Consider the following 19155-nt stretch of genomic DNA (forward strand, 5'->3'; position numbering starts at 1 on the left):
TTCCTGAATTATTCAACTTTAGCCAAAATTTAAAAAAAACATGAAAAAATTTAATTAAAATCAAAAGTAAAAGAGAAATCTAAGAAATGTCTAGTTAATTTTGATTGAATATTTAGGATTTACCATTTACATTGGTATTTTAATCAGAATTATCGCATTGAGAAGTGAGAACAATAAAATTTTACTTAATTACTATTTGATTTATTCTTTGATTCCAATTAAACAGATACAGACTGATTGGGAAACAGTAAAAAGTCTAAATATGATCATTTTTAAGAAGTTCAAATACTTGGGCGTCCATATTGCTCAAAAGTGTACATGTATATCCAACCGTAAACCTTTCTTTTCCTGCTTTTCATTTTAAGTGGAAATTTTTGTTTCAGGAGAAATTGATCAATTTTACCACCAAAAACAAATGTTTAATAACGTCCACAAAAATAAAATGCTCCTGACTTAAATCCATCAAAATGACCTGACTATCTTCAAACAGAGATTTTTGAATCTATAGAAATGAACGTGTATTGTGTTTGAAAACTACTCACTGTAGCCGTCACCTGACAGGTAGATATTACCCCGAGGGTATAATTATCACATCTGGGCCTGACAAAATTGCAACAGTCAGGGTCAAACTATCCTTATCTTGATTGAATAATAAGAAACACACAGAGATTTGTAATTAAATAGACAGAGACACAAAGGGCTTAATATCTCGTGTGAAGCATGTACTAAGTATGTTGTTAAACTTTTCCCTCGCCATTCGATTTGGTCCCTCGCTTCGCTCGGCACCAAATCTCATGGTACTCGGGAAAAGTTTTCCAACATACAATTATTTAGTTGTTGTCAATTATCCCATTTATTATCATCTAAACTCACTTTGCGATTGTAATACTGTCTACATGAACCGATAATTTACAGCTGATTTATGAACACACGATTGTTAAAATTTTCATTTCCCTTTAATATACATTGTCAGAACATACTTAGTTGGTTATGATATAAAATTAAATAATAAACACTTTCGATTTATTAAAGATTATCTAACAATATACGATCATTTACTAAATACTCCACGCCCTCAAGAGAGTTAAAAAGACAGAGAAAATTCAAAATACACACAAGTGCAACTTAGGATTAAATTGTTTCGATATATCTATTTTAATTTTGTGCACAATTGTTTTCAAAATTACATTAAAATCTATTTTCTGTTCCTTAAACAAGAACCCGGCAATCGATAAATGTTTTAATCGAATAAATTTGCCCTTTTCTTCTGTATCAAATCAGAAAATCTTGTTGACATCAAGTGTTTTTTAGTCGCCATATTTTTTTCCATGAAAATCAAACATCTTGCCTTGATTAGGATCAACGGAAGTTGATTTCAAAATCTAAGAGCAGAATTTGAAGTTAAATAAAACTGAAACAACAAAACACGTGGACCCAGTGAAAGCCACTTCTTTGGACACTTTTTTGGACCAAATCGTCGTGTCCAAGTTTTGTTGGGTACTAACCTGCAAATACCCAATTAGGGTGTTTTAAGCATATTCAGCGACACTTCTTATTGGGTATACCCAATAAGCAAAAAGTACCCAATAAGTACAATCTTGGCATGAAAAATACCCAATAAATGCACTCTCGTAAACACGGACAGACAGACGGACAGACGGACAGACGGACGGACGGACGACGGACAAAATGTGATCAGAAAAGCTCACTTGAGCCTTCGGCTCAGGTGAGCTAAAAAAAGTCTCTTAAAATAAAGGCTGGTGCATTCAAAAGTTTATCCAGAGATGCAATAAGCAACAAATATAGAGCGTGAAATTAAATATCAACATTTTCAGACTATCATTTTTAATACTAAACATCTGGCTGGGGGTGGGGGGTGGAGGGTGGGGGGTTATAATATATGCATGTTCGTTTATACGAGAATGCAACCATATATACAGAATATTGATAATTTTGAACAGATCTTGCAAAGGGTTATTGTAAGTGTTTTAAAATAATAAAAAAATAAAAAATAAATTATAAGAAAATCAAACTGGATCTATTGTGACGTCATCATTTGCGTTATTACGTAATTTATTCACACCTGCTGACGGGTAGCTTTGAACTTTCTCAGTTTCCAAAATAAAATTCAGGCCCTTTTTCTTCTTCTGTGCTAATACCATTAATCAAATTTACATTTGTTTTTATTTTAGTGTCTTCGTTGGTTCTTTATCCTTATTCAAAGTATTTGACATATGCAGGTTACACATCGCAGGGTCCATCGTAATCTGCCTTATTATCCTTACATATTTTCCAGGCTTGTATGCTATTTTTCATGACTAATAGACTACCATGAAAAATAAATATATATTGCCGATGCATAAAGTATTAATTTATTAACATTTTATGAGCTTATGGTGACTTAATTTAAAATAAATAAAATTACACCTCTCAAGGAGCTTTCAATCCGCCACCGGAAATACTGATGTAAAGTCAAAATAAACATACTGCACATTCCTCGAGCAAAATCTTATCCCTGTTTTCATCCGTCTTTCATCAAAATGTTTTGAAATATATATGTTTTATTTTGCTCGAGGGATGTGCACTACTTCAATTTTAGAAATATCTGTTTAAAATATTGGAAAAATTAGCAATTTCCGGAAAAAACGGATCTTTACACGTGGTGTATACGTCTAATTAACGGAGTTTGGAAATTTTGCTTCCCATATTTTAAAACAACCAATCTTCTAGTATATGCACACAGACTTTATAATTTGGTAAACCTGTGTATTAAATTACGGAAAATAGTGGGCCTCCGTATAATAAGTAACGTACTTAATTCTTTATTCTCTTTTTTTTTCAAAAACTTTTGATCAACCTAAAAAAAAATGCATACTCAATCCTGTACCCTAGAGTTATTCAAATACATGTATATATGTAAAATACGTTATAACTCTTTTCCTTATCGACCCCCCCCCCATCTTCTTGATTTTTTTTTTCAGATCCCCGCCTGCCATATATAATCTTGTACAATTTTAAATGTAATCCTTTTTACTTGGTTTTCTGTAAGCTTTGTTGTCAATGATATAAATGTCCCAGTGTGGATGGAGGCCTATACAGGATCTCACGATTGCTGGTCCCGCGTCATACTTGTATCTCCAGAGCCACGTCACGTGATCTGCACTGTTCTGCGATCTTCCACTAACATGTAGAGGCTCTCCTTCTGTTCTTAGATCAATTAAATATTTTTCTCTTTTATCTTTACTATCCTTTACTATATTTTCTGGAACAGCCACTGTAAAAAAGACAAATGTCGCATAAAACTCAATATTTAATCTTGAATAAAATATACATTTAAAACATGTTGGTAAAATAAATCAGGAATGAGTTCGATTAAAATAACCATTGATATGTTATATTGGCAAAACTTTTGGATGTATCTTCAGATTATAGCACGTGAAAGCGCCTTAATGTAGAACCTACATCGTATGACATCATGAGTTTAGCCTGTGCCAGATCCATTATGATGTCATAATCAATTTAATGTGTAGTGGTTTAGATTTTCATTTCATAGCCATCGTTTCGTAATTCCTATTTTACAAGTATCTGCTGATATTTCAGTCTGATAATTCTATTTACCTTATGTTTTCAGTTGTTACTTAAGTAAAACCCCTTTATTATTAGTCTTTTATAAGTTAGGACATGAGTTGACATTCCACATGTTTTATTTTTTAAACAGGAAGTGTCATCCATGTTGGCAGTCTTTCCGTAGTACTTTTGATAGCTGCGTTCTGATTGGTTAACTTAGCTTTAGGATCTTTGATAGTCATTGGCTTTTATTTTGGGCCTAGCTAGGGTATTTAAACCCGTGTTCGTGTAGTTTTCTTCACTTGGGTTGGGGAACACAACCTCATGGTTAGTTCCTCTTTTCTGTGCTAAGAAAACCTCATGGTTTATGAGCAATGTTACTTAGCGGGCTAAGAAAACCTCATGGTTTAACAGTTCTCTAGGTCTTAGCTTAGATTTAGTTTCACGTTTTTCACATGTTAGGAAACAGTTAAGATGTAGGGTATTTAAAGTAAATTTAGTTTCCCCTTTCCAAGTCCAGTCTGCTCTAGGGATATGTAGATAACAGGTTTATTTTCTAGAACCACTATTTATTATTTATTTTTGGGTATTGTTTATTTTCTGGGTCAGTTATTTTTAGAGCCTACAGTGTAGAATTAGCATTGATATTTTCAATTCAACTCTAGAGTGTTGATAGTAGTCATAAGATTTTTGAAAAAGTATGGAAGCCCAATAGGGATATAAATTATTTTTCATAGTTTTGCCACATTCCTCCCATTTTCTATTTCATTTTCTTCAACAACAACTTGTTTATCTATTAAGATTATTCATTGAGATTATTGAGATTCATTTATCAGATTAAATTACATTTTTTGATAAAGCTTTATTTATCCTGTGCCATTTTCAAAGACTTTTCTGTTTGTTAAATTTTGATCATTATTTATTATTTGTTATCATTTACAAAGGTTAAATTCTCACTTTATTAAATTGATAAAACTTACAACTGTGTTTTCATTTAGCGTTGACCATAGTTCAGAAATCCCCATACCTGGGTTGATCATTTATAACTGGAGCTAGTTTACTCCTTTAAGCCAAGTTGGCTAGTAACTTTGGTAATTTATACACTGAAGAGTTCTACTTCCGGTTACAAATGTTACTTTTTTCCCATACTTTAAAGCTTCAATTGAAATTGTAGTAAAAGAAGCATTTCAAAATTCACGGTATTCAATTTTAAATCATGCCAAAATACTCTTAATACCTATAATCAATTTATATATTTTTGATTATAAAGCTAAATGACTTTTAAAATACATTTCTCAATTTAGAGAAATCTGCAGGCACCTTTTCTGACCTAAAGTGGACAAGACTTTATCATGTAATGAAATAACATTGTGATAACTTGTAAATGGTATGCAACTATTTTTAGGAAATGCAAAAATCCTAAAAAAAAAATTTAGTTGCCAACTTTGGAGTATAGTATCTTTATAAAATTGATGTGTCTTGAGTCAAAGATATGTTGAAGATTGTGTATAATTTTTTTTTAATGTTTATCATGATGTTCATTCCTTTTCATAGTTATTTGTTTTATTATGTATTAATTATTTTTCATGGTTGGTGTTAGATTAAAAATTATCTATCAAAATATGATCTTTTAAAGTAGAAAAATTCAATTCTTGATAAATATTCACACTGTAAATCTGAAAGTAACCCCAAACAGTCATTTAAGAGGCAGTCCACCGAAAAACCAGGCAATAGGTGGGACACGGCATGTCATGGATTTTAATTATTTTTTGCACGTAGACTTCTTAATGCAAGTGTTTACACATGACAACATCAAAAAAAATTTTAGTGGTCCTTTATTCCTATTTTTGGTAAATGCCTAATTTTAAGTGCAAAAAGGTCAACATTAGGGTATAAAAAATACAATGTTTTATTATATTTCTTTAGAAAAAAATAATGTGGTCCAAAATTGAGTTTAACAAGTAACTTTTTTAATTTCAGTATTCGATTTTTGATACGTTATAAAATCCAATACATTACTATGACAGAATTTTTTCCTCATGTTATTATGAATACAAATGAGTCACTTCATAAAATTGATGGGAACGGGTATATTGAGAGAAATAAAAGAAGTCAAACTTACTTATTATGTATGATTTTTCCCAAATAAAACCGATCCCGATCGGAATTATATAAAGAAGAAAATACTATAATTGTATTGTTAAATTTGGCTCTTTTGTTGTAACATAGTTCAAAATTTACTTTATTTATTTTTATTAATGTCTTATAGCAAACTCCATACAGTGTCGATTCTCCGGGACTACTTTCGTGCCCTACGAATAACGCCACTGATTATATGGAGTTGTAGCGTAACGTAATACTGAGCTGTCTGGAGCTTGGTCTTATAGGTGCCTTTAGTTTGATAACTTTATAATTTTGAATTATTTTCGATTGGGGTCGGTTTTATTTCAATCGGCAATGTTTTTTACCGTGAAATTAGGTCCTAAACTTGGTTCTTAATTTTAATTTACCAGAAAAATAATATGTCTATCTTTTGTTTCTTTTCAGTCAGTAAATGTTTTAAATGGTTTGTCCATATGTTCAAATGTATATATTTAAATTCCTAATGTCTTTTACGTACATGATTACAGTGTACATGTAAAACGTTTTATTTCTTGATACTCGGTATTTAAAAAAAAAAAGATTTGTACATGCATTATTCAACAACTTAGAGAAGACAGCTTAGCTTAATTAAATATCTTATTTCCAAGTAATTTTTTTTTTCTTTTATTAATATTTTCTCAGGAATAAATAAGGAGTAAAATTCTATTAGTGGGGAAATTATTCTTGCACGTACCTACAGCGTAAATACAGAAAATATTTTTATGTGTACAGTCTAGGGTTTATCCAAGTTTTTTCAACCTGTCATCTGTTTAGCCTTTTCTCCTATATATTCCTCTTTTACAAAATTTTATTTCATGTAAATAAAATTTTTTTTTTCATATACATCATATTTAAGAGCCCATAAATCGCAAGCAAAAAGCTGCGGGGGGGGGGGAGGGGGGGAGGGGGGGGGGCGGCAAGGCGGCATCATGGCATCATTTTTTTTCAAAAACGGGTTTCATGAATATAAAAACATTTTAGAATTGGCCAACATAGCCACATATTTTAACTCCATATTAAACGTTAGTATGTTAATATTTCGATCTCCAGATTATATTAAAAAAATAATACATGTCATAATTATAATAAAACATAAACGTTTCACTGAACCATCATCCGTTTTAGTGTCAAATTGATGTTGGGAGTTCAGCCGTAATATTCTTATTGTAACTTATTTTTTAGGGTTTTTTGTTTTATATTTTTAATCGTACCGCTGATTGTTTATTTTTATTTGACTGCATAGATAAATATAGTAAAGATTTTACAAATATCATGAAGTAAACATCTCAACTTCGTTAAATTAAATTTTGCGTAAATCTAAAATATTCACGATTCCTTGATAATCAGAAGAAAAAAAAACTTTTACATCCCAATTACATAATAAACCTAAACACTATAAAAAATCTATTATTTTTGTGCATATTCTAGTATTGAAAACATGTATTTAGATATAAAATATTATTTAACATTTTTGATAATGCACTGTGTAGAGTAATTGAACAGAAAAGGAGAAATTACTTATTTTTAATTATTTTCCCTTGCACTTTTACGCAAAGAATTTACAAACTTTTCTGGAAATCTTGTAACTATTTGATTGTGACGCAGTATTAGTCAGGTATGTGACGTCACTGATACATCAATGGAAACGTGGATTCAACCTGAATAATACAGCACATTTTTATCCAAATATTACGTTTGAAGGCGAAAATGAGTTCTATTTTGAAAATAAAGTAGTTATTTTTTGTTTAATAATTTTGTTTAGTGTATCGATTCTATTTTTTTTTCTTTTTTTTTTTTTTTTTGTTTACTAAGATTCCGATAGTAAGGTGTGTAGCAGATTTACCGATGCCACGGGAGATAACTCTTGCACTGCAAAATTTCATAAAGATGTCTACATATTTTGCTAGGAAACTAATTCAAAAATGTTTTTCCCACCAATTTTATTTTTAAAACAGAAAGATGAAATATTTCTTGATTTAGTTCAGTGTGAATTATAGTCATGTTTAAAATGTATTGGAAGTTACAGTTCTTCGTTTCTGACCTAAATTCAATGGTTTATATTGGGGAATTCAAGAACATGAAGAAAAGGATATTTTACTAAATAAGCAATTATAAAACAAATCTTCGATTACATTATTCCATTTGGGCTACATTGATATTGTTTTCAATGAAATATCAAATATTCGTCACATTCGATGTGCCGCCTATCAATACAATACTGCCTGGTTTTTCGGTGGACTGCCTCTTAAGAATTAAACCCTGTGTAAGTGCAAAAAGGTCAAGAAAAGTAACATCGGTAAATAAACTACTTCTCGTTAGTTTGAGGGGAAAGGTAAATACTTTAATAACTTTTTAGAATCATTTTGGTACGTTCTTCGTCATATGAAAGATTGAAAACATTCTGACAAAGCCTTCTGAAAAATATTTACAAATTTAGGGTGGAAAATTTACTAAAAATAACAGAATTCATTTGCCTACATTTTTTAAGAATGTGGACTTACTTTGTATTTCAATTGAATAGAAAAGAATTTATTTTTGAGAAATACTGTTTAATACTGTTTAGTTTATAAAGTCTACGAACAGCGATGTTTTAATAAGTATTTTTTTTTTAGATTTTTCATATTCTCTTTATGACAAGTACCCCTAAAAATAACTGAAAATGTGAAGTCGAAGTTTGTAATAACCATTCCAAGTTTCACAGGCTGCACTTCAATTGTTAACAAGGAAACATGATATGTGCTTTTGACTGATTGATAAGAAATGCTAATTTTTCATTTTGAAAAGTTTGAAAATCTTGTGACAAAGACTTTTCCGACATAGGTTCTACCTTAAAGTTGAATAAAATTAACAACATTTAAAAGTCATGAAATATTATATATCATTATATCAGCCTTCAGAATTATAAAAAAAAAATCATTATAATCATTTTTTAAACTCAAAAATCATTATATTTTTTTTCACTGACTTACATATGAGGTATATCCAATGATATATATCTATGTCCTCCATGATGACATGAGTCAGTAAGTTCATCTGTAGACGGCGTACCAGAAAGGCATCAAGGACACTGTCATCACTAATGATACACTTCTCTCCAGGTTTTCTGTTGTATCCGCGTGATCTCAGGTAAACACTGACTGTGTTATAACTACAGTAAAGGAATGGTATATGGCTGTTTAATGATGCTATCTTATACATTGTCTCAACCTCTGTGTCCTTCGTTATCTTGTCCTGATTTACCCAGAGGTAATCACGTGACTTCAGTCTGTCCAGAGTCTGCTGTGCTTTATCACGTGTTACAGGATTCTCATTATCGTACATGTCCTTTCGTATCTCATTAAGCATGTCCAGCCATTCTGTGTCCGTGAAGTCAGGAGGACCGGAGTCAGAACACAGAAAACAGAATAACACAAACACCTCGTCTTCAGTCAGTTTGGAAAAATGATCTGAAAAATGTTACAAATTATTATCAATAAGTTTGTCCCTAAATTTCAGTCAAATTGTTATTGTGGTTTTAATATATATTTATCATACATGTATCTTATAGTTACTACGTGTACATATTGTATAAATGGATTGTTTCTAACACCTAAAATCGCTTCAAAATGTATTAATCTGGTATCGATGAATTGCATTACTGTTGTGCAGAAAAGATGAAATAGAGGAGTGTTTTTTATGTTAACAATGCATGCCTCGAGTGAATGTTCAACATTTTATATCAACAATTTTTCTTTAAGCTATTATTTCTGAATCTAAAAAAGGGCCTTTATATTAACATTTTTTAATATAACAGGTTTCACTTAAATGCATATATATTCTAATATTGCAGATTTAACATATGCATCTTAGTGTTTCCAATTTCATTTCAAACGTGTTAAATTTATAGTCCACGACATAACCCCCCTCCTTTCTTTTTGTTGCAATATGGTCAAGTTATTGACATTAACATAATAAAATAAAACAAGACAAAAAAAAAGATTGTCAGCAGAATTCCCTTTCGTCTTTTTTTAATGAACATCTTTCCTTAAGCGGTTCGCTCTCCCCTCAAATCCTGCTGGGGGGGGACACTTACATCTTTTACTAAAAATTTCTATGAAAGAGGGGAGTACAATGGATGGAAACAGGGTTAATCCTACTATACTACTTTTTAAAATTACAAAATTTATGACATTTTTTTAACAATGATAACTCTCTAAAGATTAAATTTTGAATATTAAAACCTACACGTTTTGATGTATAATTATAAATATGTAGACGAAGATCATTCCAAACATGCAATACATCTTTACACATGAAGAGACTGTGCAGTATGGTTTCACAGGTAGTATTCAATGCAAGATTCTAAATTGTAGCCATTGGACAGCTGAATTTGAAGATACCTTAAAGCACACATGAAAACATATCTCAATTCTATTTCTTGATATCCTTTTCAAAGCATTTCTGAATTCCATTTTGAAAAACCAGTTTGCTTTACTTTCTTTATGTTAATAATTTTATAAACATGTTTGAACATTTATCCATCAATATTAATTTTTTGTATAACAATGGGAAAAAAATGACGCTGCAGCTTTGAAAAACCAACCCTAGAGAATTTTGTATCTTTTAAAAACTTTGAAATAGCACTGATAATGTTGTTATACTGCATAAAACCTACATGATGAATGCTGGTTTTTTTTCCACAAAATTCTCTCTAGATAAAAATGATCTAATGACATCTAAAAAAAATATCATCAATAATTTTTACACCATTTTTGTACCATTCTTTAAAAAAAAATTCTTTTTATTCACTTTGATACAAGAGTTTAGCCACACTGGGGTTGACAAAATTTCAGAATGTATAAGATTTGCCTTGTCAAAACAATTATCAGTGATTACAGATATCAAAATCTTTTCCACAACATCTTGTCTATAAACTATTTTAAAATACTCAAACATGAGTGATTTCCTTTAATATTTCCATTTCCAATTGTTTTCCCTCTGATAAACAATACAAAAGTGAATCTTGTTAATTTCACTGTGATACCTGTGGCATGTAAATTTCTCTATTAAAATACTACTGAAAGGTCAAATTTCAAACTTGCAGTATATGACTGGCATATGAATACACTGAAGAAAAATATAGTTGTTTTGTTTAATGTATTTACAAAGTAATAAGATATAATATTTTTTTTTTCACAAATAAAATAAAAAATGAATTATAGAAAAAAATGTTGAACTTTAAGTAGATTACTGGTTTCATTTAAATATATTAAGTAATTCTGTTGAACGTCTGCTAAAATCATACAGTCTTCTGCAACTCCCCATCACTTCCAAAAACACAGTCAATAAGCATGGAGCCTGACAAGTCCTATGGAAAATTTAGTGTTTTCTCCCAGTCATTGATCGACCAGAGTTATCCGATGAAGATGCGGAGTTATTGCTTTCACTAATATCTGGTGACAAATCCGAGCTAGTTCCAGCTGAACTGAAACCAGAGCCCTCTGACCATGGTATACGTGGTATGGATCCCTTTGTTGATGAAGGAGATGACCATCTTCCTGCTTCCATTAATGCCTCGGACCTTATACCACGTCTATCTCAAACTCCACTGCAAATGGATCTTCAGCAGCCTGCAGATCCTGGTTTGCCTCCCCCTGAAATGCCAAGTACAAGTTATAGATTTAGAAAAGTTACAGAGAAGCAGATAAAAACTTATCAAGAAATGACTCAATCCAAGAACACCAAAAAACACACCAAATTTGGCATCAAAATATTAGATTATAAGTTATTTATTCTGCAGATTGTTGAATACATATTTATAAACATAATACATGTGCAGATTGTAGTATAAATAGATCTACATGTAAAAAAAGGGATCACAAATAAAACATCAATTCACTTTTTTAAAAATTAAAAAAAAACAAATAATAAGCAAATAAAAAAATAAATATACAAAAAATATTATAACAATATAGAAAAATAAAACAATAAAAGGTAACGAGGTAACATAATGCATGTACATGTATTGTAGATTGGCATTTGGAAACTTTCAATGACAACATTGACCTTTCATCATGATCAGTAAGCGCTGAAGAATTAGCCTCTAAACTTCAACTGTTCTACTGTGAAGCTAGACCTAGCAAAGCCAAAACACCAAATGAAGAGTAACATAAAAATACTTTGAAAGGCATTCGTGCAGCAATTAACAGTCGGTTATCAGATCTGAGAAGTGATATAGATATTGTCAATGATAAAACTTTCAAAATGGCAAACAAATGCTTGACTGGCCTCCTAAAACAAAAGATGACAGAGGGAAAATCTCGCCCCACAAAACACAAGGAAATAATTCCCAAACCTGATCTAAAAAAAATCTCATCCTTTCTAGAGACTGCATGTTCCTCACCAATAAATCTGCGCTTGGCAATGTGGTGTACCATAGCAATTCACTTTATATCGCGAGGACTTGAATTTCACCACCAACTTAAAAGGGACTCGTTCGAATTCAAAACCGACGAAAATGGCTTGACCTATGTCTGTCTAACTCACGAACCAAAACAGTAAAAAAAAACTACGATGGTGGACTCGACAAACATGAGATGATGGCTGACAAACGAATGTACGAAACACAATCAAAAATTGGCCCAGTTCAAATATTGAAGTTCTTCCTATCAAAGACTCCTATAACTGCTACAAATCTGTTTAACAAATGTGTTAGAGAGGCAATTTCGAATCCCGATCAAGAACTTTGGTATACAACTCACTCTCTTTCCCAGAAAGCATTTGTAAATTTCTTACCTGATATTTGCAAAATGGCAGAATGTCAACGGTACACAGCACACAGCCTCCGAGCAACAGCAATCCAAACCATGAATGATGCTGGGTTTGAAGCGCGCAACATCATGTATATATCCGGTCATAGTAATGAGGCTTCAATCCGGAGTTATTGCAGGGAGCTATCTTCGGATCAAAAGCAAATTGCCAGCGCAACATTAACCATCAACCATCACCGAGGCCAAGAATGAGAACACTTCCGACAACACTGAATCATGTCGACAAATCGCCTCAGTGTCATCCGACATCGTCCCTCAGTCATTTAATTCCGACCGACAAATCGCTATAGCCATGCCATCATCTGACAACGTCACTCAGTCATTTAATTCCGACAACTCATCCTCCTCCGTGTTTCTATCATCAACGCAGACCAGTTTCCTGACCAGCTCCCGTTTTATCAACTGTACTCTCACTTTCAACATTGCGGCGTAGAATTAGCTTACACGTGTTTATATTTCCGCTAAATCTATTATCTAGGTCACGTATTTATCATTACAATTAACAAGATTACTTTGTTCACAATTTATAATTCTATTGTTGCTTATTTCATAAATGTCAATGTTTGAATACAGTAATTAAAAAATCATTTAATTTGTTTCGTGCTTTTTGGAACTATTTTTTAAAGTAAAAATTGACGTCAAAGGTCAGCCAATGTTAAGTATGATGAAAGTCTTGTGTATTTCAAATCTAGTAACATTGGACGCTTACAAAAACAAATTAAAAAATGAAAATATAAGGAATCACTGTCTAGTTTTGAGAGTATGCCAGGGACATCAAGAATTGTGGGAAACATGGGATAATTTTAGCATAACGGGCTTTGCCCGTTATGCAAATTATCCCATGTTTCCCACTATTGTTTTGCCCTGGCATACTCTCAAAACTAGACAGTAATTCCTTAAATAATTCTTTGAATCCATGAACATTTTAGAGAAAGTATAATTTTTTTTAAAGATTTACCATGTTAAGGCCTCCAAATGTCTGGTGCTGCGTTGCAACAACACCTTTTATTTTATCACTTTTTGACCCCCCATACAAATTTAAACACCTGCTGTGTTAAATTATCTAAGATTTCTTCATTTGGATTTGGTATTGTAATTAATAGATGGTTTAATTTAGGTACGCTCATGAGGAAAATTAATGTCACTCATGAGGAACTTTTAACAAATTCCATAGAAGATATTTCATTAGGTTCCTTTAAAGATATCTAAATAAGCAAAAATCATTTTTTTTACTAATGGCAACTCTTTTTAACAAAAGGAAACATTAATTTGAATTAAATTGATAAATTAATTATTTGCATTTTAAAGGATCATGTATATTACAAGGTGTTATTTAACGTAACTGTACAGATGTTCAATAAGCTAAATAACACACTTGCTGTATCAAGGGTTTTTGTCAAACTTCATTTTATATTACATTTCATGCATTGATTTTGAAGTGCAGTAGAGTTGTCAATGATATGTGATGAAAAAATCAATATAAACAAGGATTCTGAGATTATTGCATCAGCAATTCATGTCCCCTTCTGGGTTCCCCTTTTCTCTGTAGGATAGAAGCTAGTTTGGAATATTAATTTAGTGCATCAATAACCAAATCACAATCCCAACTATTAAAAATGCAATACTTCCGTCAAAAATCAATGATACGGAACGAAATTCAAACTTGATCTGTTACTCGTCAAAATATACTCACATACCATCAAACTCCTTCTCAATATCTGCAAGTGTTGCGAAAAAAAGTGCGGAAAACCAAGTGGGACAGACTGACAGACAGACAGACGGAAGGACGGCTAAGCGAACGGACGGAAGGACAAACAGAGAGCTAGACAGACGGACTTACACTCACATACCAACAAATCCAGCTCGATATTTGCAAGTGTTTAGAAAAAAGTGCGGAAAACCAAGTGGGACATGCTGACAACCAGAGAGACAGGAGGACAGCTAGGCCACATTTTTTTTAAATTTCTCGGTTTAGGGATTTTTTCCCCAACAATTAGGGTCGGTCGGAGAAATAAAAAATCAAAAAATGAAGTTTTTGTGTTTTTATGACAGACATGCAATTTCAAGACCCCACCCCCCCCCCCCCCCCCCCCCCAAAAAAAAAGAGAGGAAGCAACAATATTATAAAATTATGTTATGATGAGTATTAATACCACTCAGACACTTCTTCTTCTATGATGTGCCATACCATATTTCCTGTTTTCAAGAATAAAGATACATGCATTCAAAGCATTTGCTACTTGTTGAAACAATTTGTTTAAGTAAATAATGAATCGAAACTACTACAATTTCAAGGATCAGCTAAGGTTAAAAAAATGGTATACTTCACTTTTCTCTTTAACAAGCTATTAAAAGATATCTATACTATGTGGTTTAATTATACTGAAGTACTAGTGTAACAAAAATAGTTACCACACAATTTTAAACAAATGAAAGAAAACTGTTCTTGATTACACTGTATTTAAAATGAGACAAAATGAATGATTGGAAATTTACGCGTTTTGGGGGTATTAGTCCAACCCTGAATACGAGGGTTGATCCAAAAGTAATGTCACAGTGTCCATATCTTTTATATTTGGCGTCATATTATCAAATACAATATACCAAAAGATGCACAAATACAAATCTAATAAAGATTGAAATTTTCATTTAATAATGTTTATTTAAATTTATTTTATAGATGTTTAAAATATAAAGCATAGGGGGTGTCGCCGCGTCACAGCTGGACGTCACATTTTAAAGTGATTTTTTTCTTAGAATGAAATATACAAACACATTTAAAAGACACTAAAAACACCAAATCTCATTTTATTTTCAAAAAGACACAATTCAAGTCATTTTCTAGTCTTTAATTGAAAATTAAATGACGGCATTGGTATTTGTGATCATAAACATTGTTGTTTTACTCTCTTGAATTGAACAATGGGAATGTCGATTTGGGGAAAAAAACGGCTCGACGAGTTGTAATGCATTTTCGCTTCAAAATATGGGAATCTTCACTAGCGAGAGTTACGTTAATCAATTAGACTCACAGAATAAAGAATGTAAATAAGAGACTTCTTTATAGATGGTTTCAGCAATTTTAGGCCGATGATGGGTCACTGAATGATCAGCAGAGGACAAGAAATCTGAAAGATAGGAGATCGGACGTAAACGTTCAATGGTGTCTGACGTTGTCAAAAAACACAGACGGATAGAGTGACGTGTGAATTTTTAAGTTTGCCTCATGCTACTGTTCAAAAAAATTTGACAGAGGGTTTAATTATGAAAAGAGTGAGTGTATAATGGTACTGAGAATTCTTAAAGAAAGTGAAGTTGGTGAAAGTGTTTGCGAATCACAAATATTTTTTTAATGAAACGAAAGGGAAACGCTTAAAAGTATGAGGACACGTATCCGTCATATGACGTTATATTTAGGTGCGGCGAGTACCACAAACGCATATTGTTTAAAATCCGATAACTTGGAAAGTGTACATCATATTCCTTTGAATTTTTCAGGTCTGAGTTGAAATAAATAAGGCTTTTATCGTGTATAATTTTGTTGTTTTACGTCGATTTATAACAATTTTATCGAAGTTGTGACATTACTTTTGGATCAAACCTCGTATAAACATTAGTAATCACAGTTATGCAAAGATGGAACGATAAGTTCATTACCAATTGCAACTGTCATGATAACTGTTATTTACTTTAATCAACTAGTGTCTAAAGTGCATGAAAGTAAACTTAATAACTATTTACAAAACATCGCCAGATGTATTGCATCACTTAAATTTTAATAACGGCTGCTGTACATGTTCAAAAGGCTTTTAAGGGGAATATATTTAACAATTTCTCCTCTAAATAATTTAAAAAGATAAATTCTTAGATTTATAACATATTTTATTTACATTTTTTGGGTTATTTTGTTTAATAGAGTTGGGAGACTTAATGAAAATAATCTAAAATTTTTATTTTATTTCTTTAAAAAAATATGGTCGGCGGAACCGTAAACCAAGAAATTAAAAAAATGCGATCGGACGGAAGGACAGACAGACAGCTAGACAGACGGACAGTATTTATATATATACTCACCTGATATATTTGTCCTCCACAGATCATAATCACCCAAGTTTTCCACTACGAGAGAAAAGTAATACATGAATAACATAGACACAAAATCAATTTAACATTGAATTGTCCAGTTAACATAACTTATTATTTGTCTTAATGTGTATTGATAGATTTCTTATCAAACCATAATAAATGTATACAGTGTACATGTATGTCATATTCTATAAGGATTATTGCAAAGATCAAAGAAAAGGCACAGACATTATTCTCCAATAAATCATAAAAAATTATCAGATCAGAAACACGTATTAAATCTGAACAACTCAAATGAACGTTTGGCTGTAGAATGAATTACTAGTTTAGACCGCATCGATGTGTCGTCTTTTGCAGTATAAACACTGCAAATTGCATAACGTTGCTGATGAATGTCGGTTTTCATAGCTAAGCAGGGCTATTCCACGGACACCCCATTTGAACAACATGATTTTAGTCCGAATAAAGTAGTAAAACAGGAACATGATTTTGTTATTGTACATTCATTATAACTGATCAATATATATTACGAAAGAATTTGTAATTTTAAAAGGCAAAGGCTAATTTTAATGTAACAAAAGCTCAAATCGTCTGCATTCTATTCACAGGTAATCAAAAAAAAATTTACCTCTGGTGTTAAATGGAATAGCGTAATCGAGAAATGGTGACCTAATTTGTTTCTCTCTAGAGGAAACGATCAGCCGTATTTAAGCGATTTTAGTAGACATGGTAGAATAGAGATAAAGTCCTAAACATATGTATAGCTATATATGTGCCAAATTTCATTCTGATCTAAATTGTGGTATTTTTTTATTATAGAGAGAGTTTGCAAACTTTTTGATCATCTCTAATATATATTCCTACTTGTGGAATCATCCTGTACATCATGCTCGCTCTCCTCTGGTTCACTTTTGACATTAGTTTCTATGACACTATACTCTCTTCCCTCTAGTTCACTATTGGCATCAGTTTCTGTGAAAACAAGCTCATTCTCCTCTGGTTCATTTTGAAGACCGGCCTCTTTGACACCAGTATCTGTCACCTTTGATTCACTACTAAAGCTAACCTCCTTGATAAAATGTTTTCTTTCTTTTGGTTTACTTTTGACACCAACTATATGGGCATCATAATCCCTGTTCTTTTGTTCATTTTTGACGTCCGTTTCTTCTTTTTTTATTGTCCCTAAGTGAAGAAGATTCCATTAATATCATTTTAAACTTTCTTTTTAAATTTATTTATCTTTTTTCCCATTTCCAAAACATTAACTGCTACTGTGGATTATCATACTAAAATTCGTATACATCTATAATACCTTATATTACATACAATTAAATGCATATACATGCATGTTAAACAATTTCTCTAAAATATTAACCTATTATTCTAATGATTAAAAATTACCTTGGACTTCTCCTGCTTCTTTCAATAATGTTTTTCTTTCAACTTAAAAAAATATAATTTTTTTTCATAATCTTATATATTTACTATTCTTTCAAAAATTTCATATTTTAATATAACTGAAGAAATAAAATTAGAAATTAAAAATTCCTTTTGTTTGCCAAATTTAAAAATTATCTATTCATTACAGTAAGGAAGAAACTTCCGGTAATAAACTAAAAACCTCAAGGAAAAGTCATACTTGAAGATTCATCGTTTTCTTGTTTTCTCTGTGTTTGCATTCTTTTCCACACAACCCTCACTAATATCAGCAGGAGAATAAGAGTCAATACAACCACAAGACTTCCCAGTATTGCCCCTATATGTGCTGAGTCGTCTTCTGGGTATGTGGTTGTGTCAATATCCATTGCTATTGTGTTGTCTATCACATGATCTGTTGTAAACTCAGTGAAATTTGTTTCTGGTGTTCCTTCGTTAGATATTTCCCTGGTTCTATTCGACAAAAATAAATTTATTAGAATATACTTACTACATGCAGGATGATTCCTAATTTGATCAATAAATATCAAACACTTACGTGTTAGCACATGATGGATCAGCAAGATAACAACCATTCTCTGAACTAATATTTTGGCAGGCAGGGTCTGATGTCAATCAAAATAAATAAGATGAAATTAAATCATGTATCAAAAGTATTTTGATATGTGTAAGAATTTCAGTAAAAAAAAAAATCAAAGAAAATGGTCCATACATTTATAGATTTCGTTACTGCGGAACCCTACATCTGGGCAGCCAGAAACAAATTTGGAACATATATGTGGAAAAAGTTTGCCCTCTGTAGTTTCCAAGCATTGACCTAAAACGCATTAAAAAGTAATTGATAGTGACTCGAGAGTTAAAAGGAATTATATAGGTTAAACTCAAAATTTTTGTCCAAAAAAGATTTAAACAAATTTATTGGTTGAATTTGATTTATAAGATTTAACTTCCATATATAGTTTAAACAAGAAATTTTTGCATTCCGCACCATTGTAAGTGGACGAACTATAAAATGGCGAATATAAAAGAAACAGCATTAAAAAGTCGACATTTTCTGGGTGATTTTTAAATGTAGCATCTCAACTATGTTAAGGAAGTTCAGAGTTTACATTCA

The 19155-nt window shown here is 31.6% G+C and overlaps 1 protein-coding gene across 1 annotated transcript; it reads right to left on the reverse strand.

Annotated features, from left to right (window-relative positions):
- Window positions 1-3034: 3034 nt before the first annotated feature.
- On the reverse strand, window positions 3035-18853 carry LOC134262764 (uncharacterized; the record flags this gene model as incomplete). Its single annotated transcript, XM_062745098.1, has 8 exons — window positions 18754-18853; window positions 18580-18646; window positions 18244-18494; window positions 18006-18047; window positions 17469-17786; window positions 16593-16637; window positions 8679-9155; window positions 3035-3274 (listed from the first exon to the last, which is right to left on the reverse strand). Coding segments are annotated over exons 3-8 (1288 nt in total), but the record flags the coding sequence as incomplete, so codon positions are not given.
- Window positions 18854-19155: the final 302 nt, after the last annotated feature.

Source organism: Saccostrea cucullata, unplaced genomic scaffold (assembly GCF_032062105.1).
Source record: "Saccostrea cucullata isolate Sc308-1 unplaced genomic scaffold, CSIRO_AGI_Scuc_v1 ctg12195, whole genome shotgun sequence".
Taxonomy (NCBI): domain Eukaryota; kingdom Metazoa; phylum Mollusca; class Bivalvia; order Ostreida; family Ostreidae; genus Saccostrea; species Saccostrea cuccullata.